The sequence below is a fragment of the Gymnoscopelus microlampas genome (genome assembly GCF_963454915.1).
Source record: "Gymnoscopelus microlampas genome assembly, chromosome: 13".
Taxonomy (NCBI): domain Eukaryota; kingdom Metazoa; phylum Chordata; class Actinopteri; order Myctophiformes; family Myctophidae; genus Gymnoscopelus; species Gymnoscopelus microlampas.
In genome coordinates, this window is record NC_139950.1 from 4,680,691 (window position 1) to 4,706,870 (window position 26,180).

The 26,180-nt window shown below is 42.3% G+C and overlaps 1 protein-coding gene across 2 annotated transcripts in view; it reads left to right on the forward strand.

The window, feature by feature from the left end:
- Positions 1 to 26,180, forward strand: part of LOC311058250 (uncharacterized protein) — a 47,642-nt gene that overhangs the window by 15,489 nt on the left and 5,973 nt on the right. The window contains exons 1-4 of one of the 2 annotated variants that reach the window (XM_084075622.1): positions 20,453 to 20,569; positions 22,269 to 22,364; positions 23,910 to 24,023; positions 24,732 to 24,854. In XM_084075622.1, the coding sequence (XP_083931748.1) occupies positions 22,330 to 22,364; positions 23,910 to 24,023; positions 24,732 to 24,854 (272 nt within the window). In that variant the 5' untranslated portion in view covers positions 20,453 to 20,569; positions 22,269 to 22,329. Of the gene's footprint in view, positions 20,570 to 22,268; positions 22,365 to 22,449; positions 23,485 to 23,909; positions 24,024 to 24,731; positions 24,855 to 26,180 lie in introns of those variants that run through there. The other variant, XM_084075623.1, reaches the window with a different exon arrangement.

The following is a 26,180-nucleotide window of genomic DNA, read 5'->3' on the forward strand; positions in this document are numbered from 1 at the left end:
GTGATGACCTGCCGGAGGCGCAGAAGAGAGAGTTACACGAGATGTTGTGTCGGTGGAAGAAGGTGTTCGCCATCCATGACGAGGATTTCGGACGGACGGACGTCGTGCAACACCAGATACCGACCGGAGACGCGGCACCCATACGAGAGCGACACCGGCCGTTGCCGCCCTCCATGTACCGGGAGATGAAGACCCTCCTGAATGAGATGCTGGAGAAGGGAGTCATCAAGGAGAGTTGCAGTCCGTGGGCGGCACCTATCGTACTGGTCAAGAAGAAAGATGGCAGCTGGAGGTTCTGCGTCGACTACAGGAAACTTAACGCCGTGACGCACAAGGACGCCTTCCCCCTACCCAGGATAGAAGAGACGCTCACCAGCCTGACGAAGGCGCAATGGTTCTCCACGTTAGACCTGGCCAGCGGGTATTGGCAAGTAGGAATGGATCCCCGGGACCGGGAGAAGACCGCCTTTACGACCCCGCTGGGCCTGTTCGAGTTTCAACGCATGCCGTTCGGGCTTTGTAATGCGCCCGCGACGTTCCAGAGGCTGATGCAGCAGTGTCTGAGTGGTCAGGTGACAGAATCCTTGCTGGTATATCTTGATGACATTATAGTATATTCACCTGACTTCTCCTCTCATCTACAGCACCTCGAGCTCGTCTTCCAACGCCTGTGGAGACATGGACTGAAGCTGCGGTTAGACAAATGCAAACTTCTGCGGAGGGAAGTGCAATTTCTGGGCCATGTCGTGGACAAAGAGGGAGTGCGGCCCGATCCGGAGAAAGTGGTGGCAGTGCGGGACTGGACACCACCCTCAACGGTCCGCGAGGTCCGCGCGTTTCTAGGTCTAGCGGGTTACTATAGGCGTTTCGTGTCCTCCTTTGCTGCTATAGCACGACCCTTAAACAACTTATTGATAGGAATCCCAAATGACGTAAAATCCCACCAGTGTAAAGTCGAGTGGACTTCGGAGTGCCAGCGGGCGTTTGATGCGTTAAAGAGTGCCCTCACACAAGCCCCGGTGTTAGCGTATGCGGATTATACACAGCCTTTTGTGGTTTACACTGATGCGAGTGGCCGTGGGTTGGGAGCGGTTCTAGCCCAGGTCCAAGACGGTCACGAACGTGTAATAGCTTATGCAAGCCGCAGTCTCCACCCGACCGAGCAGAATGACGCAAATTATAGCTCGTTCAAATTGGAGCTTTTGGCCCTTAAATGGGCCGTGACCGAGAAGTTTAAAGATTATCTCACTGGCGCTCGATTCACAATATTCACGGACAATAACCCTGTTGCGCATCTCCAAACGGCTAGATTGGGAGCTGTGGAACAACGGTGGGCTGCTCAACTTGCGTCGTTTACTTTCGACATCAAGTATCGACCGGGCAAAAACAACGCCAACGCTGATGCCCTATCGCGGTTCCCAGTGCAGCCTGTAGATGTGGCGGCTGTACAATCGACGCCAGCAGCCCGGGAGGATGAGTGGAGAGAGACGCAGGATCGGGATCCAGATGTGCAGGTGGTGAAGAGGTGCGTGGAACGGGGGAGAGCCCCTAATATGGTGGAGAGGAAGAATTGGACTCGGGGAGCGCGGCAACTGTTACGCCAGTGGAACAAACTGATTATACGAAATCATGTGTTATATAGGAAGGTGACCGATCCTTATACCAAAGAACAATACTCACAGATCATTTGTCCAGGTTCACGCAGAGAGGAGGTATGGAGAGGAATCCACACGGCCGCGGCGCATGCTGGGTTGGAGAGGACCTTGGCCCAGCTGCGACGTCGGTTCTATTGGCCAGGCATGGAGGGAGCGGTGCGTCAGTTACAACAGGGTTGTGTCGCCTGCAGCCTGCAGAGGAACAGGTCAGAGCCTCGGGCCCCCTTACAACCCTTTGAAGTCTCATATCCACTAGAAGTAATAGCCATTGATTTCCTCACATTAGGTAGGCCTGCTGATGCGTGGCAAAACATTCTGGTAGCTACTGACTTATTCACCCGTTATAGTTGGGCTATTGCCACCCGAGACCAGACTGCGCACACCACTGTCCGTGCGTTATGGACGCATATTATCCAGCCGTTCGGCTGTCCGGCCCGGTTCCACTCAGATCGAGGCCCCAACTTCGAGTCCGAGTTAATGCACCATTTATGTCAGACTTATGGTATTGCAAAAAGTCGCACCACTCCGTACCACCCGGCTGGGAACGGTGGAGTGGAACGATTTAATCAGACATTACTGAACATGTTGCGATCACTAGACACTGATAAACAAGGAAGATGGAATGAGCACTTACCCGAGTTAGTTCATACTTATAACAACACGATCCATAGTGCTACGGGTTATGCCCCCGCCTACTTAATGTTTGGCCGACATTTGAGGCGCCCTATAGATGTCCAGTTAGGAGTGCAGTCAGCGCAAGAGCGCATGGGAGTGGGTGGCTGGGTACAGGACCACCAACAGAGAATGGCGACAGCTTATAGGACCGCAGGGGAGAGGATGGGAGAAACGGCCAAGAGGAGAAAGCAGGTTTATGACCGTAGGGCCGGTATTACACCCCTATTACCAGGAGAGAGAGTGTGGATTCGAAATAGGAAGAGAGATGGCCAGGGGAAATTGAGTACGTGGTGGGACCCCGAGCCTTACGCAGTGATGGAACAGGTGGGAGCTACGGGGTTGGTGTACCGAGTCAGACCCGAGAAGGGGGGGCGAGAAAAGACCATACATAGAAATGCGTTGAAAGTGTGTGTAGCCCCCAGGTCGCCCCACGAGGACCCCCCAGCTGTAGTGCAGCCCGAGCAGGTAGAAGCAACAACGCCGCAGTATTATGGGTTTCTCTCCGTCCCGAGAGCACCAGATGAGCCACGGCGCTCGGGAAGAGCAAATATAGGCCAGCCACCCCAGAGGTATGGACATGATTAGGGACAGTTGCAGGGACTGGCAACGGAAAAGTGGGGGGGGATGTGACAGGGTCAAAGCAGGGGGGTGAAACCAAATTGTAACATTTTTTATTGATGATGAAAAACCTGTATTACGCACTTAAAAACATCATTCTCTTAACTATATTTCTGCACTGCATGTTTTATGGTTGACAATGTATTTCCCCCCGGTCCCCGAGCCACTTGACATTGGACTCCCCTATAGGCTGTGTGACATTGGCCTTGTGACAGCGGACGGCCAATGTCCCCAGGTCACGCTGGTGGCAGAGCGAATGAGGGCGGAGTAGGGTGTGGCCCACCTTATTCAAAAGTGAGCGCGAGCCACTTGGACAGCAGAGAGACAGGCATACAGGGCAGTGTGGAAGTGACAGCCAGAAGGGACGGTTGTGCACAGGAGGAGCAGACATACCACGGAGCAGAGGTGGGGAATACAGTGATCGCGGCACGTACCAAGCCACCAGCAGCGGACGGTGAGCAGACGGCGCAGTAGCAGCAGAGACGGGGAGGACAGACAGACGAACCAAGGAACGGAGGAGAGGTCCAGTGGCGATAACGTTGCGCGCTTCACACCCTCAAAGCCAGACGTACAGTCTGGCGGGCGAGTAAGTGTCCTTCTATGCAACGTTACCTTTATAAACCCACGGTCCTAAACCTCATATGTGAAATATACCTGAACAGATGAACTGGTTCTAGTTTCTATGATTGCAGGCAATACGCACGAAGACAAGAAGAGACAGTGATTCCTGGCCTAAACCCCCGCTCCAGTTAAACCCCATATAAGGACATTCCCACCTTTTGCATTGAACCGTGATGAGTATATGACATAGCAACATAGCAATTGAATTGGCACTTGGCACTTTACTGCTTCAGTAATAGTTGGCACTTTAACGCTAAATTCATTATTTATTTGCTATAGTTTGCACAAGCCCTGTCTGTTTTTAGTGTTTGGTGATTGTCTGTATTCCTGTATTTTAGTTAGTTAGTGGGCGCATTAGGAGGTTGAGGTTTTAGAATTAGTGTTATATTTTGTTTATGCTTTTCAATATTTTATGGCTTATAGACGCCACTGTATTAGCTTAATAAAATAGATTACCTTTTTATACAAACCTGTTTCCGTCCAGCTTTCTCCAAGGGATATGTGTTGAAGTGTTGTTCTCATTTAAAAGTATTGTACTTACCTGGGTAAACTCGAACCTGTGAATAGCCTAAGAAAGAGTGTTACAGAGGACCCTACCTCTTAAATAAAAAGGTGGCGTAGTCTTGCAGTACCTAACAAACAGTATTATTCTCACAGTAATTACGCACCCCGCACTTTACCGTGCAACTGATATTTTATTGTTGTGAGTTTAATGTGTATTGTTATTTATTTATTATTGAGACAAAGTAAAGAGTGTCAGCATTCTAAAAAGAAGTGGCAAGTTACATGTGACAACCTGGCCACCGTCACATGCGCATGCGTCAGCTTCTTAAAACACCGGGGTTTTCAGAATAGTATCTCAGTAACAAAGGAGAGCCGCGGTGGACAGATGGTATGTAAAAATAAGAGCCGACCTTACACGACATAACGTATTTTCTTACATATATATTATACCTTGTGAAGATGTATTTCATGTCGGTAATGATTGTTATGTTCTATGTTTTTATCTGCAGGTTTATAACCTACCGTTGTAACAACCATTATAGTGTTTAGATTAGGGTGTGAGAGTTTGTGTGTGAATGAAACAGAAATAAAACGCCATAAAAGACACTTGTTTGAGTTGTATCCACTGGCCACGGCGCTACCTGCCTTTCCAAAGGAAAATCTACGATTATACAAGGTGTGATTGATTAGATATTTGGACAGCTACTTAGTCAATTAGTAATGTTTCAACTTCCTATGTCTACCAACCAAATGGCGCTGACCAGTCAAAATGGCCCTCCTCAAGGATCTCAGAGCAGATTCAAGTGTCTGTCTACTTTTCATTATGATTTGTGTGCATGAGGATCTCATCTTAAACAAGCTCAGTGCTTAATGAGTCTCCCAGTTTAGTAGACCTTGTATTGTGAATTTGTACTTCCATGTACTGATGTTCTACTAAATAAAGTACATCAATCAATCAATTTTGACTTTCTTTTTACTGTTCAAGTTATGGTTTTAATCCATGACTTATGATTTCAACTCTTAACTATGTTTCATGGAGCAAAAGAGAGACGGGAAGTACAGTAGCCCATGCCTAAGTATGCATTTAAAATGACCCTCAAGTGGCTATAGGCCAACAACATTAGCATTACTACCTGGGACGTATAAAACATCAGATCCCTTGAAATAACAAGTTGGCAGGCATATTCCTTTTTACTTTTCAATCCCACTAGATCTCTGTACCTCTCACTGACATGTAGTCACCACTAGAGGACTCTATCGGCCTCGTAGAAGGAAAGGTATTGGACCCTTATTGCATAAAGCCTAGGAAAGTCCCCATAGGGTACTGTACTGGGAAATCCCCCAAAGACGTAGGGGATGGATTGGCATAGACTAAATGTAACTTGCATTTATATCGCAGCAACTGCATCTGTTATGCTTATGTTTATAAGCAGAATAACATTGAAAATGATCAAAAATACTTAAAGCAGACAATCCATCTGTCTGCATTTTGTGAACAGTTCAGTTGGGTTGCACCAATCAATTTAAACTTGCACATGGGAATTTGGCAAAAGCAGGGACGAATAAAGCAGTTTTTTCAGTTTCCCTAAATTTAAGCTGTTTATTAGCATGTTTACCATATCTGCGTAGTTAAGTGGCCAGACTATGCACTGCAAAATCAAGTAAATAAGTGATTTTTACTTGCATTCAGACTTTTTAGGTTTCATTAATATTATTCAAAAATATTCCTTGACTGCATTGGCATGTAATTTTGTTTGTATAAATATTTGTTCACAATATAACTTCTTTCAAGATTCAGTTACTTGAAACAAATGGAAATGATGTAAAGCAAGTTATTTCATATTATTTCATATTATTTCTTGAATCAGTCATATTCTGTAATGAATCAAGTGAAGTCTTAAAACCAGTAGAATTACCACCAATTGCATTCAGATACTTTTGCTATATCATTTCTTGACGTAAAAACTACAGCCACACTCACATATGCACACTTTACAGCAGCTCTGTGGTCAGATGAACCCCTTGTGTCTTTCACAACGCAGGGTTAAGGAAGGCAATTTGCAACTTCCTGTGGTTAGAATTGTCAGCACACTTGATGCAATATGATTGACATTAATTCATCATTAACTAACTAATAACTACTAACTACTACTGTGGAATAATCCATGATTATTATGAGGGTGGAGTGTATTATTGACCTGTACCTACTTATGTGGCCTTCTAGCGCCTTCTGGCAGTCCCCCCTGCAGAGACCACGAAACCAGCTGATCAGGTTTTAACCCAAACCCCTCTACCCCCCCGCCCATCAGCAACTCCAGACCCCCCCCCACCCACCCACTCCTCCCCCACCCACCTACTCCTCCCCCACCCACCTTTGAAGCTACAGGGACAAAACAGCTCAAGGAACCTGCATTTTTCCAGACTGAACAGATGGACACGATTTTCTCCAAAAAAGGTCTACACATCATTCACCTAAATGTGAATAGCCTCAAAAACTCCTCAAAGATGTCTGAACTAAGATCCATGTTTGCAAATGGCAAGGTAGGGGTTCTCTCTTTTTCAGAGACAAAACTGGATGACTCAGTAGACGACTCTGAAATTGAGATAATAGGCTACAATGTCATTAGGAAAGACAGAACTCTTTGTGGAGGGGGGTATGCATTTATGTGAGATCTGACATCATTTTCAATGTGTACCCAAAATTGGAGAACAACTCCACGGAATCGGTCTGGATAGAAATCATCTATCCTCACGCTAAACCCCTGATAATTGGCGCAATCTACAGGCCCCCAGATCAAAATGATTTTTATGATTTAATAGAGGAGCACATGGCAATCATTGGAAATTCGGAATTGATTTTAATTGGCGATTACAACACTGATGTACTTCGGAAAGACGCCGCCATATTTAAATTTAAAAACAAAAACTGTGGGAAGCGCTACAGAAATTGGGCTGCAACACAAAATTCAAACCAAAACTACAAACATCTCCATTATTTCAAGTGGCGTGCTCATTAACGACAAGCAAGCGGTAGCGAACTGTTTTAACAGCTTTTTTACCACCATTGCAACCCAGTTGGTAAGCAAACTTCCTCAGCATTCAGGTTTGTACGGCTCTGACCACATCCATGTTTACTATGACAAACTAGGGGCTAAAAAAGACTCCTTCTCATTCAAACCAGTAAATGCTGATGATGTGCAGAAAAAACTTTTAGCCCTCCAGCCGAACAAGGCCACCGGCCTTGACAATATCCCCACCAGATTCCTCAGAGACGCAGCTACTGCTATTGCCCCCATAGTAGCCCAAATCACAAACCTATCCATCAGCCAGTGTCACGTCCCACAGGATTTCAAATTGGCAAGAGTAATCCCTCTGCATAAAAAAGGAAGCAAATTAGAACCTGGCAACTATAGGCCTGTTTCCATCCTTTGTTCCATCTCAAAGGTTGTAGAGCGATTAATTCAAGAACAAATCAACAGCTACCTCAGCGAGCATAAACTGTTGTTTGAATTCCAATCGGGCTTCAGAACCTCCCATTCCACTGACACATGCCTGCTGTATTTGACCGACTACATCCAACGTGAGGTAGACGCCGGCAAATACTGCCGCATGGTCATGTTGGACCTCCAAAAAGCGTTTGACACTGTAAACCATTCAATTTTACTTGATAAGCTGAGGGCGATTGGTTTTGACTGCACATCACTAAACTGGATGAGATCCTACCTGGAGGGAAGAGAACAAGTGGTTGACATCAACGGAACCATGTCCTCTTCCCTCCCGGTGAGCTGTGGGGTTCCTCAAGGCAGCATTCTAGGGCCGTTACTGTTCCTTTTATACATTAACGACATGAATGCTGCCTGTAACTGCAAATTGTTCCTGTTCGCTGATGACTCGGCACTCCTGATCTCGGGAGAGGACAAGTTGCAAGTTGAGGAGGCGCTCAGCTCCGAACTCTCAAAAATCCGTACTTGGCTTACCGATAACAAACTGTCACTACACCTTGGGAAAACTGAATCCATTCTCTTTGGGACCAAACATTCCCTCAGACAGATGGAGGTAAATGATTTCAAGGTCAAAGTCGATGACACAATTATCTCTAGCAAAGAAGAGATTACCTATTTGGGTTGTATTCTCGACAAATACCTGTCAGGTGAAAGCATGGGGACAAAGGTGGTCAAAATAGTAAACCAGAGAACCAAATTTATGGGCAGAGTTTCCTCTTTTGTCAACCCTCAGGCCCTCAGGACCCTCTCAGGGGCCCTGATTCAACCACATTTTGACTATGCTAGCACCTCCTGGTACTCCAACACCTCAGTGTCACTGAAGACTAAGCTTCAAACCTCCCAAAACAAACTGATTCGGCTACTCCTCGGATTGGGGCCCATGACCCACCTTTCTCCCACCCATTTTGCCAGCCTAGGCTGGCTCAGGGTGGAAGACAGGGTTAAGCAACTAAAAATGTTAACAACAATTTGGTACCACCCACCCATAAAACAAACATGGGCAAATTCTCCTTCTACAGCACTGCCACCCAGGATTGGAATGGTCTAACCCCATCCCTCAAAAAATGCAGTTCGCTGGGCTCATTTAAAAGAGCCTTAAAAAAAATCACCTTTCAGGAGGCCAAAAGAGGAGGTAGTACTATTTCCCGTTAGACAGCCGACCCCCCCCCTGTTCTTGTACATATCTTTCCCCCCTTTTTTTATTTATTTTGTTGTACATAGTGTTATGTATGTATGTATGTATGTGTGTATATATATATATATATATATATATATATATATATATATATATATATATATATATATATATATTAGGGATGTCCGATATTATCGGCCTCCCGATATTATCGGCCGATATTAGCATAAAAATTGATATCGGGAAAATATCGGTATCGGTTTTTGAAAAAAAAAAAAATTTTTTTTTTTTTTTTTTTTTTTTTTTGCTTTATAAATAAGTTACAGGAGTTCTTACTGTATATGGTGTGTGTGATATGAAATTTGAGCTTACCCTAATCACAATAATCCCCGCATATATCGGTATCGGTTGATATCGGTATCGGTAATTAAGAGTTGGACAATATCGGTATATCGGTTATCGGTAAAAAAGCCAATATCGGACAACCCTAATATATATATATATATGTGTATATGTGTGTGTATATATATATATATATATTATTATTTTTTTGCTGTTTTATTTTTTATTTTCTTTGTGTAATGATATTCGAACTGTGGTGCCACTATATATGTCTATGAATTGAATACCATGGCCCTCATTGGAAACAAGTCCGCAAGGACTTTTATGAACGGACCTGTCAGACAAAGTATTTTAAATGTAAATGTGTTGTTTTACATTTTTTGCCTAATAAAATATTCAATCAATCAATCAATCCCGTGGTGAATGACCGTTTCTTCAGCTAATTGTGGGAGAAGTGACGCACTTCCGGTTTAGCATGATTAATTATATACTTTCATTAGATTTAGGTAGATTAGCGGCTTAATCCGCACGTAGCAAGTATTGTTTGATTAATTGATTCATTGTTAAACTGAGGATTCAGCCAAGCCTGGAGGAGGAAGGGTTGACAGTAGATGACAAAATTGAAATCAAGAATAGAAATTGATTTACTGAAATAACTTTGTTTTTAGTATACAAAAGCCAATCCGGTTACTAATAATGTTGTACTGTTATGAGGACAGTTTTTTTTTTTACTACAAAAGTCGTTTTTTGTTTGTTTTTTCATTAATGTTTGTGTCCCACCTCTGGTGTCCCCCTTGGAGGGTGCATTGCAAAATGTATGAGTCACTACAATTTTACCAGGCAGTTTGTACTACTTTACCAGGAAATTATTTTTTACAAAGGGATAACAAATAGACTGACTGGGTAGACATGTCTACTCTGTTAGTCCATTTTGGCCGTCACAGCAAAATAACTGCTGCGTTTGGACAGTGAATGATTTTAATTTGTATTCTGTTGACATTTTTTTATGTTTATAACTTTGTTTTAGTTTTTTTGTTACTGTATACCATCATGCAGCCAGTTAGGTTGATTGCAGTTAAATTCAGTCAGTGACTATGCATTTCTCTTACTGACATTTTACTGGAGGTAAATGCAGGTGGCATAGCAGCAACAACAGCAAGATTACACCACAGGAGAGATACATAAAAAGTTATTTAGAAAAAAGATGAATAAATAAATGACTGAATAAACAAACTAGTTATTATTTTCATGGATAAAACCACCAGAATCCAGTCCTCCAGTGTGATTATTGAGTGTATTGCATTTGTCTGATTGTGTTCTTTACCTAGGGCACGTTCGAAAATACAGCACTGAGCGCACTGGCCAATACAAACTAATAGGCGAATGTGCTCCAGTGCGTAATTTCCGAACGCACCCCTAGTTGGTCCTGTAAGCTGTAACCTGTCACTGGCCAGAACTCTGACTCGCACCTGGTATGTTTCATTTAGCTCCAGATCCTCTTCTCGATCCAGCTCCATGCTGCAATGTAACCCACAATGTGATATGTTTCTCTCCCAGGCATCCTGACAATTGGGAATTATGGATTTAGCTTAACATTTCATACATGCAAGTGTAAAAGTTTTGCAAAGTCGCTCCTTTCTCTTTCTTTTCATTGCTGTATATCTGACAGATATGCTCAGTCACCCACGCAAGCACGCACACAAACCAGGACTGAGCCTCTCGTTTCCACTGGATCTGGAAGCTGTATTCATCTATTCTTCTATTCTTAAGGACTTCCCAAGAAATGGTGGAATAGTTGATTAAAGGCATTTGAGGAGGATTCAGCTTTACTGCAAATTCTCTCTCGCACACAAGTAACCAGAGTTAAGGTTGTATTGTGGTTGTGCAGTTAACTATGAGTTAATCCGTTTTATAATGGCATTATTGCAGAATCTGCACATATTTGGAACGTACACACACCTGACTAGTTGGATTTAGGCCTATAGGCTACTTTACTATTGAGATTATATGTACAGTAAATAAGGCAAAAAATAAGGATATGGCATCAGATTGATTATCCTGGTTAACTCTGTGTGTGTGTGTGTGTGTGTGTGTGTGTGTGTGTGTGTGTGTGTGTGTGTGTGTGTGTGTGTGTGTGTGTGTGTGTGTGTGTGTGTGTGTGTGTGTGTTCGTGCGTGCGTGCGTGCGTGCGTGCGTGCGTGCGTGCACGTGTGTCTCATAACACATACTGTAGACGCAAAAGAATTCTGGTTAATGTGGGGGTGGTTTAGGGCGCTCAAAAAGCTTAGTGTGGTGAGCAAGTAGTAACTGGGGGAACTTCCACCTTCCTTCCTCTGCTTATCGGCGTTATGTAGCCATCTTGGGGCGGAGGCTTTGGGGGGTTGAACAGTAGGTTTACTTTAACCACATGAACCCTAACGTCCCTATTACTATACTTTGACCCTCTGGCCTGTACTCTTGCCAGAACTATCAGTTTTATAATGGTATTATTACAGAATCTGCACATAATTTGGAGCACCTACACACGCACCTTGCTTAGCTTTTGTTTTTGAGTTGGTCGATCCTAGCTCTACTTGATAACCACATGGCACATCAGTTCTTATTATGAAAGCTGAAATAATTTCTCTCTGAGAGAGTGACAGGAAGTGCACTGAAATCTAATAAAGATCTAATATTTGGGTTTTGACACATTAACAGTCAGTGAACTTCAATGAGTGTTAATGTCATCCTCTCTCTCTTGTCTCGTTGTCAACAATCTATTTCCTGCTAAAAAATAACTATTCAAAAGGTTATTCTAGTGCAGTAGTTCTCAACCTTTTTTGGAGCTCTGGACCACTAGCATATTTCAAACAATCCCCAAGGACCACCCCACCCCACGTCCGCACAACAATTTATACAGTGAATTTAAGAAGGCATAACACAGTCATTTAATTTTGTATAAATATTTAACATATGTTAAATATTTATAACTGCACAAAAGTGATGTTATGCTTTGAAAGGTAACTTTACAATACTCTAATTGAATAAAACTTCATATCACAAGGAAGACTGTGCTTCATATATATACTGTAGCCAAGGAACAGGATTCAATAGATATGTGTTTAAACCCTGACACCCTATTCAGACACAGTCTATTCAGACAAAAAACGCCACAAACTGGAATACAATCATACCCTGCAACGTCACCGCCAGAACCACACATCTTGTTATCTGCTCAGGTTGACAAGAAAAAGGAAGCAGTGAGCATCCTCCTACAGGTCATCTATAGTGTTCAAAAGACCTGCACCAACACAGTGATCTGCACTGCATAATTTGCTACACAGGCTAACTAATCCTCCAGCTTTAATATCAGAACTAGTCACTACCAGCAAATGTAATGAGTTTGCATCATTTTTTAATGACAAGATTCAAGGTATCAGGAATGCTTGTAACTCCTCAGTGTCAAACACGGCCATCTTATCACTACCACAGACCTCCAGAAGCAACATGGTATGTATGGTGCAATTTAATTTTTTGTTTTTGTTTTATTAACTTAAAATTTGTTGACAAAATACTTGAAGATATTGTTTCCAGTTTGAATTAATCTACCTCTTGCCTTGATTGTTTTACCCACTAGTTTTCTCAAAGTTGTTTTGGGCAGTCTGGTGAAAGAACTAGTAAATATTGTGTATGGTTCTTTTCAATCTGGCATTTTTCCTGGGGACCTTAAAACTGCAGTTGTCAAGCCTCTCCTTAAAAAGAGTAGCCTTGATGCTGCTGTACTAAATAAATATCGGCCCATATCAAACTTACCCTTTTTAGGTAACATTATTGAAAAGGTTATTCTTCAACAACTGAGTCACTTTTTACTTTTAAATAATTGTTTTGACAAGTTTCAGTCAGGATTTCGGCCCCATCATAACACTCAGACCGCACTCATAAAGGTTCTAAATGACATTCGCCTTAATAATAACTCTGCCAATGTCTCTGTCCTAGTTCTACTGGATCTTAGTGCCACGTACACTGTGGATCATTCAATTTTACTACAAAGAGTGTTGGGCAACTTACTTTAAAAAAAAGTAACTAGTTATAGTTACTAGTTACTGCTCCAAAAACGTAACTAGTTACTTTACTAGTTACTAAATTATGAAAGTAACTAATAACGACTTACTTTACTTTACTTTTTTTAAAAGAAGAAAACATTTATAAAATAAAATAAATAAATACAAATTTATTATTTCCATATGATTTTGATAGGTGTAACAACATTTATTTGTTGCTTCTTCTTTAGAAATATTTTCTTTCACATCAGGATGTTATGATCATTACACTCAGAGCAATAACCCACCTATCTCCCACACTCCCTCCCAATCAGAGTTATCAGTTTGAACAAATTTGATGTCATTTGCATATAGATGTGAGGGGACTTAATTTAACTGACTAAATATGAAAAAACCTCTCTCACACATGCCAGTGATCACCTCACCTCCCTCTGCCAATGTTGCTTACCCCTGTACAGGCTGTACACACTCAATTAAATGTCTTTCTACACTGTAGTGGCCCCGTTGCTTTCACTGGGACTTTGCTTATTAGTTCTCTGAAGGCAACAGACTCAACCATTGCCTCAACAACATACCTGGCAATCAATCTGTTTAGTTGAGTCTGGGTAACATGTTCTGGCGTTTTTTGGCTGTTTAGATGCAGTAGCTCCATCTGGGTCACTGTCGGTAGTAGAGACGGCGGGGTATTTGGCGACTAATTTTATAACCCCATGTACTTGTTTTAGGTGCTTCAGGAGATTAGCATTGCTGTTCTTCGGTGTGGACAATGTTTTCTGTCCTGCACACAGTTCACATTTCACTGCAATATTTTTTGCGTCCTTTATCCCCACAAATTAAAAATAATGGTTACATTTCCAAGCTGCAAACTAAAGCTGCGCTGTCGCTGAGACTGTGTGAGCCTGTGCGGTGGTGGGCGTGTTGCCGTGTATGTGTGTGTGTTAGCAAGGGTTTGTGTGTCTGTGTATTTTCCCCATAAGGCAAGACCCGCACAACTCTGTCTCTGATTGGCTTAGCCTGAAACGTTACCCCATGTTAATCTCCACTCCTCTCTGTCCACCTTCACTTTCCCATGGTAGAGTGAGAAGAAGGGCCTGGATTCATTTGTATGAAAGAAGTGGGTGAAATGTGTTCTTGGGCCAGCGCCATCATTTTCTAGTTATTTTCAGAAAGAGAAAATAAAATAAGGGAGGAGGGGGGTAAGAGATCAAACGGTAAAGAAAAACATGTCAAAGAGGCAAAAATCTAATATGTCTACTTAATCCAGCTGTTACAGTATGTACATGAGGTTAGACATAAGGTGCATAAGGTTAGACACAAAGGTGGTAACACAGCAGCAGATGTGTAAACTAGAAAAAGTGCTCCTCGGAGCACAGGTCTCCGCCAGGTCAGGTACGTTATTGTGGCCTCCTGGTGGCGATATAATAGGCCAATGTGATAAGGGTGCCATTTATTCTTAGGTCTTGCACGGCAATCAGACACTGCATTCATGATTTGAGACATTTTGTTCCAAAAATGTGTTTTGCTAAATTAGACCTGCTGGTGGCGCTATAACAGGCCAATGTGAAAAAGTGTGGCATTTCTTCCTCGGCCTAGTGGGAATGTGCGTGTGAAATTTCACGGAAATCGCAAGCTTTGTGCATAGTTTGAGGCTTTTTGTTCAAAACGGACCAATCCTGCAAACTTTGGAAGCCAACCATAGGCAATGAGGATGGAATATGGAAAATCGGACAGATCCGTGTTGATCACATGACTATAGAGATGCTGTGTACCGATTTGCATGACGTTTGGATAAAATCTGTAGGAGTAATGTAAAAAAAATGGGTTTTGCACAAATCGGCCTCCTGGTGGCGCTATAACAGGCCCATGTGAAAAAATTGGGGCAGAGGTTCTGAATTGGCATCCAGGGAGTGTGTGTGCACAGTTTCAGAGCGACCGGGCCAACGGTGCCGGATATTAGCTGCTAACACACAGACAGGACGGACACACACACAGACGGACGGACACACATGGACACACGGACGGACGGAGGGTAAAACATACTCTCTCGCCATGCCTTCGGCCTGGCGGAGACAATTATTGTTGTTGTTAATGATGATGCCTTGGTTGCCAGCATAAATCTGTGTTTGGTTTCAGTTTGCAGAGTGGTTCAGCTAGGTGCAGGTCCCCTGCACATAGCTACGTGTCCATGAAAAGTGACTGGTCCATGAGTCTACCTCAGAACTTCAAAGAAGATGTCCCTTTTCCAGACAACTCATGGTGAGAAAATTAAAATACTGTACCTCAGATATACAGTTACTTACACTATAGGGCTGCACAATTAATCTAATTTTAATCATGATCACGATTTTGGCTTCTCACAATTAAATGATCGACCGATATTGACATTTAAACAAATCAAAGACTCCATAAACTACTGCCTTTGGAGCCTGTCAGTGTGGATCACAGGGAATATTTAATTGAGTCCTACAAGTTTAACATTCCCGCACACATTCACAGTGATGTCATTAATGTAATCAGCAACGTGAATGTGGAAACAAATATCTTGCTGCAACGGCTGCAGTGGCGCCGATCCTGTGGGTTCTTTGTTGCCCGAGCACCTCTGAGAAAGTGCCCTTGATTTTACTACTGATGCGGCCGGATTTACATTAATTTGATAGTGAACTCCACCCAGCACATTCCGTCCGTGCGCTGTCTCTCCCTTTCGCTGTAATGTCAATACTTGGTCATGTGATGGTATATAGGACACTGAAAATAGCAGATCTACCAGCTTGTGCCGCATTCTAATGGGGGAAAAAAACTACTTGACCACTTAAACCCCATCATCCATATGCTGGGGGGAATATAAGCCAAAAATAGCAGATCTACAACATCACAACAAATCATAGCGCGACACGTGAGCTTGCACATGTGCTATTTTTGCCGAAGAGATTTGGTCCAAGGGAGATTAACTCACGCACACACACAAGTGATTACAATATTGAGGCCTTTGCATGCCTATAGCCGTGCCCATGGGAGAAAGCTCTTTAAAATGTTTAAAACACATTTTTAATTCATCTCTTGTTCAATCTAACACAGTCCATCTCTCTAACCCTCCTCTTCCCAGTGAGTTCAGCTCCAGTCTACTGACTGCAGACCATGTCAAATGCTCTGTGTGTTCTTCCCTCCTGAGGGACCCTGTCTCCATCCCCTGTGGACACAGTTACTGCAAGCACTGCATCAATACCTACTGGTCCCAGCCAGGCCCTACAGGAGACTACGTGTGTCCCCTGTGTGAGAAGAGTTATCCAGTCCGTCCTGAACTCTCTGTTAACGTAGCATTGAACTGGATGCTGCAGGTTCATCAGCAGACAGTCTGTAGTCCAGCTTGTGATGTTTGCTCCAGTCTCACACGCCGAGCCATCAAGACCTGTGTGACGTGTAGCGTCTCGTACTGTGAGAATCATCTCAGGGATCATTACAACGTCCCAGCAATGCAGAAACACACCCTGGTCCAGGTCAATGAAGACACAAGACTCTGGGACTCTGGGAGAATGGAGGAGATCAGAGAGGTGAGAGCAATGTTTGTGCAGATCTGTGGTTATTGGGGCATTAATGTCTGCTGTGAAATAGCTTCTATTTTTTCCATTGAAACAATAGTAAACTATGGATATGTAGGCCTACTGTATATAATTTTTTATCATAATCATGTCTGTCAAGTTTAGATCATAATGCACAACTAAATAAGCTTGTGATCATTCTTAAAAGGAACCGATGGTGGATAGTGAGTGTGAAGTGCATCAGGAGATTGCTGGTAAGAGGAGGAAGAAGAGGAGGAGGAAGAAGAGGAGGAAGAAGATGGCTGTTGAAAAGATGAGATGAGATGTTCTTTTTTAAGATGTATTTTTGGGCTTTTATGCCTTTATGGATAGGACAGTAGGCTGATAGGAAATGGAGAGAGAGATGATGGGGAGTGACATGCAGCAAAGGCCGTCGGGATCGGGACTCGATCCCGCGACGTGCTGTCGGGCTACATTGAGCCTAGGTGCTCAATGTAGCCGCTACCCCAGAGGTCCAGGCCAAGGATGAGATGTTCGAACAAGTTTCACCTCCTGCTAGGGACTGGGATGTCTGCAGTGCCATCAGGGACCACAAGATGGCACCCTGTGACCTTACCAGCACTCACACACCAGCCACACCGTTATGCTATGTTATGCCTTTTGTTCTGGCAGTTTTTTGAAGAACAGACACACGTTCTTGCTGTTTGGGATTTTAGTCCATGGGCCAGACCCCTCATTTTTGGATATCGGTACCATTAGAGGGGCAAAGGTTGCAATTTTTATGTGATTTTTGTCTGTAGTTTATGACATTATATGATAGCAATGTCAAAATAGCAGCTGATTACTTGTTTTCAGCCCTTATATCCGAAAATTGATGAAAAGAAAAGGTATATATAGTGAATGATATGACTCAGTAACTAATGAGTCAATTTGGATGATTCTGCTAAGTATAGGTTTTCTGGGGTGCTGAGTTGATTTATGAGGTGACTGAAGCAATTCAAGTTCAGTGTCATATGTTCAAGGTCAATGTCATTAATCCCAGGGAAAGCTGCCAGGGCCTTTGCACTAAGGTTTAGTATAGCCTGCTGGTCTCTTGTTTGGGTTGTTATTTTTTCTTAGTTTGCCTTCAAGTATTTTCTTGTTTTCTATTTTTGTTAACCTTACTATTTTTTTTGGCCCAGTCTTACTATTTTGCCTGGGTTACACTGTACATATCATCTTGCACAGATTTTTGGAGGTAAATAAATGTTTAAAAAAAAAACTCCTGGATTCTGTCTGTTCTTGGAACCTTGACCATTGGGCCAACTGCCCACCTGACTGCTCATTCTGGGGGCCCTCAAAGATAATTGGCCCAGGGGCCCCTGAGAGTTTTACTCCGTCCCTGTTGGGGAGCCAGGTGTCTGTCAACTCTAGTCTACCTCCCAGGTCCTGTGAGGGGTGGGACTAAAAAATGAAGGAGGAACAAAACAGTCTGAGAGTGAGAGAAACTGGTGAAAACAGAGATGTTTAAAGGGATATTTCACTTTAAAAAATCTATTCAGGCTTCTGGGAGCACCCCGGACAGTTTTTAAGTTGCTTGATTCAGTATTTAGATATTTGATATTCATTTTATCAGACACGCCCCCTTCCTATAAGACCCATTGTAACTTCAAACTCTATTTTAACCAATAATCGGAAACACCCGTCCTTGGTTCTGGTGACTGATATTGTCCTTCTAATACGTGAGGGGACCGTGTTTTTTCAATTACTTTTTTAATTTATTTTTTATATCTTTGGGGGAAAATAAAAAAAAATGAAATACAAAAAAATTAAAAGAACAGAAAAGTAATCGAAAAAACACGCTCCCTCACGTATTAGGAGGGCAGGATGAGTCACCAAAACCAAGGACGGGTGTTTTTGATGAATCTAATATGTTAAAAATGGAGTTATAATGGGTTTAAATAGGAAGTGGGCATGTCAAATATCTTAATACTGAATCAAGCAACTTAGAAACTGTCTGGGGAGCTCACAAAAGCTTGAGTAGATGATAAAATGACCAAATGTATTTTTTTAAAGTGAAATATCCCTTTAAGTGTTACAATATATAAGATTGTAGTCCTGTTAAAAACAGGACAGTTAGTCTGTTTGGAGCTTTGGGGTTTTCAGTATTTCTACCATAAACAGCTGACATTAATAACTACACGGTGGGCTGTGGCTGCTGGTCAACTAACACGCTAGCCTGGAGGAGAAGAGAGTGTGTGAGACAACACAAACTTTCTGAGTGAGTATGGGCACAATGTGATAACTTTAATGACATGGACATTTATAGTTGAAGGATAGGATGTTTAATAGTGTTGTGGTGTTTTACATATTTGCAGTAGAGGTGCTCAAGACTTGTCACTGCATACTAGAGGATCCAGGTGCACACACACAGACAGGTGGGGTACTGGGTTTTCCAGCACACACACAGACAGGTGGGATACTGGGTTCTCCAGCACACACACAGACAGGTGGGATACTGGGTTCTCCAGCACACAGACAGACAGGTGGGAGACTGGGTTCGCCAGGACACAGACAGACAGGTGGGGTACTGGGTTCTCCATCACGGTGGATCCAAACTTTCTCGTTTTTTTTCTAATTCATGTAATTTCTTTGATTTATGTATTTATGAAATTCATTTGAAAAACGTAAGAATGTGTATTTAATTCATGAAAATGTTTGATTTTGTTTTTTTGGGGTGTTTTTTATCTTTAGAAATAATTCAAAAGGGGGGGCACGGTGGCACAGTCGGTAGCGCTGTCGCATCACAGCTGGGTTCAATTCCCGCCAGGGACGCTGTGGGTGCTGGGGCCGTGTCTTCCATGTAGTAATCCTGGTCGCTATACCGCCTCCCCCATGACAGCCGGGGCGCCTGATGGAGGGGAAGGGAACTGGTTGGAATAACGTGTTCCTTACACACGCTACGTCCTACCGGGGATACTCCCCCCTGTCAGGTGATAAGAAGGTCAGTTGGCTCTCATGCATTGAAGGAGGCATGAGCTCGGCTCTGGCCTCCCTGGCTGTGGGGGACTGGTGTAGCGCTGGTGTAGCGCTGGTGTAGGGCTGGTGTAGCGCCCCGGATCACTTAGGAAAACCCCAAAAAATGGGTTACAAAAATCGCGGGATAAAAATGTTATAAAAAATAATAATAATTCAAAAGAAAGTGTAGCAATTGTTTTATAAGCCTTTGTCATCGCATCAATCTAAATCTGAGCAATTATCAACGATCATTTGTTTATGCAACATGATTTTTAAAGCCATGAGCAGGAGAAACAAATGCAATTATGATTTTTTTTACTACATCAATATGAACACACAGGCACACACAGACTTTACCTTTGTTGATTGATTGATTGATTGATTGATTGATTGATTGATTGATTGATTGATTGATTGATTGATTGATTGATCTGTGTGTTTTTGACAGACAGACAGACAGCCACACAGCCCCACACACACACACACACACACACACACACACACACACACGCACGCACACACACACACACACGCACGCACGCACGCACACGCACACACACACACACACACACACACACACACACACACACACACACACACACACACACAGGGTTACAGACGGCCGGGGCTAAATGACGATAGAAAACCAAGACTGCCAAACTTGGCCTGACTTCCTCTATGCGTGTGACATAAAATGGCCTGCCCCTTTAAGAGACCAGAAGCTCACGGCATTCACACATATTATTGGCTTGAGCTCACCAAATGAGGGGAAATGCAACCACATCCAGTAACTGTTAGGAGAACATTTTGTGCACAGGCACCCACTGTTTACCTGTGGTCTGCCACTCAGTGAGTCAAGTAGCAACAACTTCTTCTGACTTCCTCAACTAAACAATGTTTTCCTACTATCTGAGACTTCAATCATATGAATACGACAATAGAAGTAAGTGCAACTTCTTTGCTTAGAATTTACAGTAGTATATGGTAGTGTGTCATGACCTGACTTGTGCATAAAAGTGCGTGTGAAAGAGATCGCCATTTTGAAAAAGTGACGCAGTAGAATTCATTTCAGATAAGTAGTAGACAATGTTCTAACATGGGCAGAACATTGATATTGTATTTATACACCGATTTTGTGATGAATTAATTTCTGAAACCTTTTAACTACAGAACCCCAAAATTCGAATGTTTTAAAACTAGAGCCATTATGGATGAAAATGCATTGAACCAAAAGACAACAAGGCCTTAGCTAAAAAGGGAGATTGTTTCATTGTCTTATTTATATTGCGAAACTACATCTGGCATGCTTATGTTTATAAGCAGTACTACAAGCAATTCATTTCACAATTATCAAAATACATCAGCAGAATGCATACAGTCTGTTCATCTGCATTCATTTCCTGCACAGTGGGTCGCACTAATCAATCTGAACTTCCACATGGATATTGAACTTTGGCATAAGGCACGGATAAATAAAACTGATTTTTTTAAGCTGTTCATTAGCATTTCACCATTTCTGAGTAGTTGTATCGCCATTTGCAGTCACAGTCCCATAGCCCGGAGCGGGTACGTCATATGTATATTCTTCACGGCCAATCAAGACACCAGACAACAGGATCTCAGCACTCAGGAAGAACAGTGAATGAGGATTATGTAATGTTTTGGTGAACTCGCTTCACCAGGCTTGGAAAGCCTGATACATATTGACTCATACTGATACATGATATCGTCGCTGTTGTTGGGCAGAAACCAGCTCTATTTTTAATGAAAAAATAAATCAGTGCTATTGAACACCCTTTACATCTGTGTGTGGGTTTTACAAATATTGAACCAATGAAAAGTATTAAAAAGTGCTTAAAGACTAAACCTGCAGTTTTTTCCATCATTGATTAGAATGATGAAGTCAGACGGAAAAACAACCATATCTCCACATTAATGGTCAAAAACCTCCTGAGTCCACTTGAGCTGTATTTGGGTAAAGTGATGATAATATAAGGACATATTCAAGTATCTAACAATGTATAGAGTCATAGAGATATATTAGATTTATTTTACAATGTGGCTTTGACCCCGTCAGAATCAAGCACCAGAACTATCAGTCTTATAATCTCATTATTGTCGAGTCTGCACATACAGTAGTTGGAGCACACACATACCCGACTAGTTTGGCCTATAGGCTACTTACTTTTAGTAGACTGATGCATTCAGAAAGACAACTTAAAATAATTAATCAGATTGATTAGCCTGTGTGTGTGTGTGTGTGTGTGTGTGTGTGTGTGTGTGTGTGTGTGTGTGTGTGTGTGTGTGTGTGTGTGTGTGTGTGTGTGTGTGTGTGTGTGTGTTCTTGGACGTTGCTACTATTTCAATAGAAGGAAGTTGAAGTGACCCTGACTAGAAGCAACAATTCTGCACTCCCTGAGGTCTTATAGAGAATACTTACCTCTCTCTCTCTCTGTGTGTGTGTGTGTGTGTGTGTGTGTGTGTGTGTGTGTGTGTGTGTGTGTGTGTGTGTGTGTGTGTGTGTGTGTGTGTGTGTGTGTGTGTGTGTGTGTGTGTGTGTGTGTGTGTGTGTGTGTGTGTGTCTCTGTGTGTCTCTGTGTGCGTGTGTCCTCATTGTCTGTGTGCATGTGCAAAAACTGCAGGTCATATTCCTCACTGGTTGAAGGATTGAAGACAAAGGCAGTGTAACCACCATAGGAAGACATGGATTCTGGTAACTCTCACCTCAACGATAGCAGGTTGGTCACAATGAGGGCTATATAGGCAGTATATCAATACTATTGTGACTACTAGATTCTATATAATACAGTTTCTCTCTCAACTAAGGGGTCCTTGGCCTGAAAAAGGATGAAGACCCCTGTATAATATACTATGATTATATATGGGCATTACTGATCATTAAATATAAAAAATGTCATTGTGAGATTTGATTGATATTACAGAGCCAGCCCTGACAAACATAATAGGCTAATTACAATTGCTGGCAAAAATGCTGATTTAACAGTAGGCTAGATTCCAGTTATAAGACTGCTACATAATCAAATGTAGCAGCTTACATGAAGAAACAATGACATTAAATTGTGTGTTTTCACCTCCATGAAGAATGAATCCATGATTGCACACAGCACAGTGTGCACTTTGATTCCATGGAGCCATAGTTCGATGCCCTCTTGCCACTCTCCAAGTCACTGAACTGACATCATGCGCAGCTAAAATGTTTTACCCTGTATATTGCAGTAATCTGATCCCAGTTGAGTGTAATCATCGCAGTACTTCATGCTTTTCTCTACCGATCAGCACTGAGTATGGGTGTTCTCGGATTCACCCAGGTATTACACATAATGATAACCCGAAATCCAAGGTAATAGAATCTGAACTGACCCGGACCTGAGTGACCATGGTAATACACTCACGCAACCGGACTCTGCGTTTCGGGTCCTGTAGGGCAGGGGTGTTCAACAGGGGGTCCGGGACCGCTAGGGGGTCCTCAGAGTTACTACAGGGGGTCCGCCAACTCTTTGTGATATGATTTTTCTTTTTACCATAACCACTCGAAACCAAGCATCCCTTTTCTGAGGAGAACTTTAGCCAAAAATAGCAGATCGGCTATTTCTGGCAAAGAGGCGTAGAGGGAAAAAAGAGCAGACCAAGAGAACAAAAAAAGTTTAATCTGAAACACAATTTTATACAATATAGAGGAGGGGGTCCCTGCTTCATCTCTCTCTCAGCTAGGGGGTCCTTGGCCTGAAAACGTTGAAAACCCCTGCTGTAGGGTATCGTCGGTTCCCGGCGGACCTGTGAAGTACTACAAACAACGCACATTACTGCCAAGTTGCAGATTAGCGATGTGTGGGAAAGGTATGAAAACACTGTAGACTAATATATTACCTGCTAAAATCCCAGTCTCCCTATTACACCGTCCTTGTAAAGTCAGCAGTCAAACATGGAGCAGCTTTCTGCTCTTACATTTATACCAAGCTCGTTCAAGTGGTTAATCAAACTGGTATTTTAGCATACTAAATATTACATCACTCGCTATTGGCATCAAGCTTGATACAATGGATGGAGCTACACTTATTTATTTTTTAATCGCATTGTGCATTACTGTGACGTTGATACGAGAATGCTGCATGCCTAATGGCTCACTGACACTGAGTTATCAAAATTTGGTATCGAATGACAAGGAATTTTTGGTACTTGATAGTATCAAAGCAGTTTGGTCGGTGCCATGAAAGTATTGCATTTGACCTCTGTGTTGCATTTGACTTCTGTGTGGTTTACAGGGTGGAGCAGGATAGAGTGGTGTCTCCTGAACCTAGCTGTGAGTCCATAAAAAGTTACTGGTCCATGGATCACCCTCATAACTTTAAAGATGTCCCTTATCCACACTCAACATGGTGAGAATATAAAAATGCCTCAGGTTGTAAAATCTAGACAGTTACTTACATTATACACGATACTCATAATGTTAATCACATAATAGTAGTAATAATAATAATTATTATTATTATTACTATTATTATTAATATTGTATTATTGTTATTCAGAATCAACTTTATTCACGGGTTTACATGTGTAAAGAAGTGGGTGAAATTTGTATTTGGGAAAGCTCCACTATGTTTTGTTATTTTCAGAAAGAGAAAATAAAAGAAGATGGTGGGGGGCAGGGATAAAATAAAATAAATCTTAACAGTAAAGAAAAAACATATCAAGGATAGGCAAAAATCTAAGATATCCTGCTATATTAAAATTGGCTTACGGGCAGGCGGGTGGGTGGACCTCTGATGACATCAGGGATCTGCATATATGGGCATAAAAGGGACAAGGACTGACAGATATATCTCCATATATGGGCATATCAGTCGGATCGGTGGTGTGAGGCCCACGTAGCGGCCTGAACCTCTAGTCTAAATAAATACACTTAGGATAATCCAACTAGTACAGTATGTACATGAGGTTAGACATACGGTGCTTATGGTTAGACACAAAGCTGGTAACACTTCAGTAGGTCCACATAGCAGCAGATGTGTACATTATTGTCGTTGTTATTGCTGTTGTTAATGATGATGCTTTGGTTGCCAGCATAAATCTGTGTTTGGTTTCAGTTTGCAAAGTGGTTCAGCTATGTGCAGGTCTCCTGCACATAGCTACGTTTCCATGAAAAGTGACTGGTCCATGAGTCTACCATATAACTTCAAAGAAGATGTCTCTTTTCCAGATGACTCATGGTGAGAAAATGAAAATACTTTTTTTTTGTAAGCAGCAAGGGCTGCATTAAGTCTTCTGTCCGTGCACTGTCTCTCCCTTTCTCTACAATGCTATACGGCTGATGTCTATTTATACTTGGTCGTGTGATGGTATAGGACAGGAAAATAGCAGATCTACCAGCTTGTGCAGCATTGTAATGAAAAAAACAACTTAACCACTTAAAGGGCAAGACCACTTTGGTAGAGGTTTGGGTTGTGTAGTTACCTTGCCATGATGTAACAACAAAGGTGGGCAAGAAATCAAAAATAATTTCTCTATTGACAAGAGATTGATCAGTTAAAATATGCTCCTCGTTGACTTACTTTGTACAGTATAGAGGCTCTTTAAGCCTGTAAACGAACGCAAACAAAGCTGATTCTGACAGTATATAGAACATCACCAAACCCAGTAGGCTACTGTTGTTTTTAGATAAAGATGTCAACTTCCTATTGATTTAGCTATTTTTATTAGGAAGAAAACCCGGACTGTTCTTCAAATAGTAAAATCAACAGGAAGTTGACATATGTATTAAAAAAACAAACGGTACTGGGTTTTGTGTTGTCAGAATCATCTTGTTTGCGTTCGTTTACGGGATTAAAAGAGCTCCTCCAGGCCCGGACGGCTTGGCAGAAAAACCCTTTTGCCGTACAATGTAAGCCCGTGAGGAGCATATTTTGGATTACCAATTTCTAGTCAATGGAGAAATTATTTTTGATTTCTTGCCCACCCTCATGGCAAGGTAACTACATACCCCAAACCTCTACCAAATTGGTCTTGCTCTTTAAACCCCAACATCCATTTGCTGGGGGAACATTAGCCAAAAATAGGAGATCTACAAGCTCACAACACAACATGTTGTGAGCTTTATCTGCTATTTTTTGCTGAGACATTTGGATTTAGATGGAAAAAAGCAGTCCAAGTACAGTTGTAATTCGAGTCTGTTTTACTAAGACTAGAGGGTTTAAGTGGTTAAATATCCATTAAAGACAAAAAACACTGTTAAAAAGAACATCAAGAAGAGCATAAATTAAACCAATATGGGGTCTAATAATGACATGGCATGCACGCACACACTTCCTACAGGCCAAGAAAAACCTCCCTGTATTTTTCACATCTACTGTACCTTTTTATACCGTTACCAGGAGGCAGAGCTTTGCAAAACACATTTTTTTATATTACTCCTACAGATTTTGTCTAATCATCACGCGAATTGGTACACATTGGCCCTCATTTATCAACGCGGTGCAGCCCAAATAATGGCCGTACGGCGAGATCACCGCACCTTTCGGCATTTATCAATTTATCCT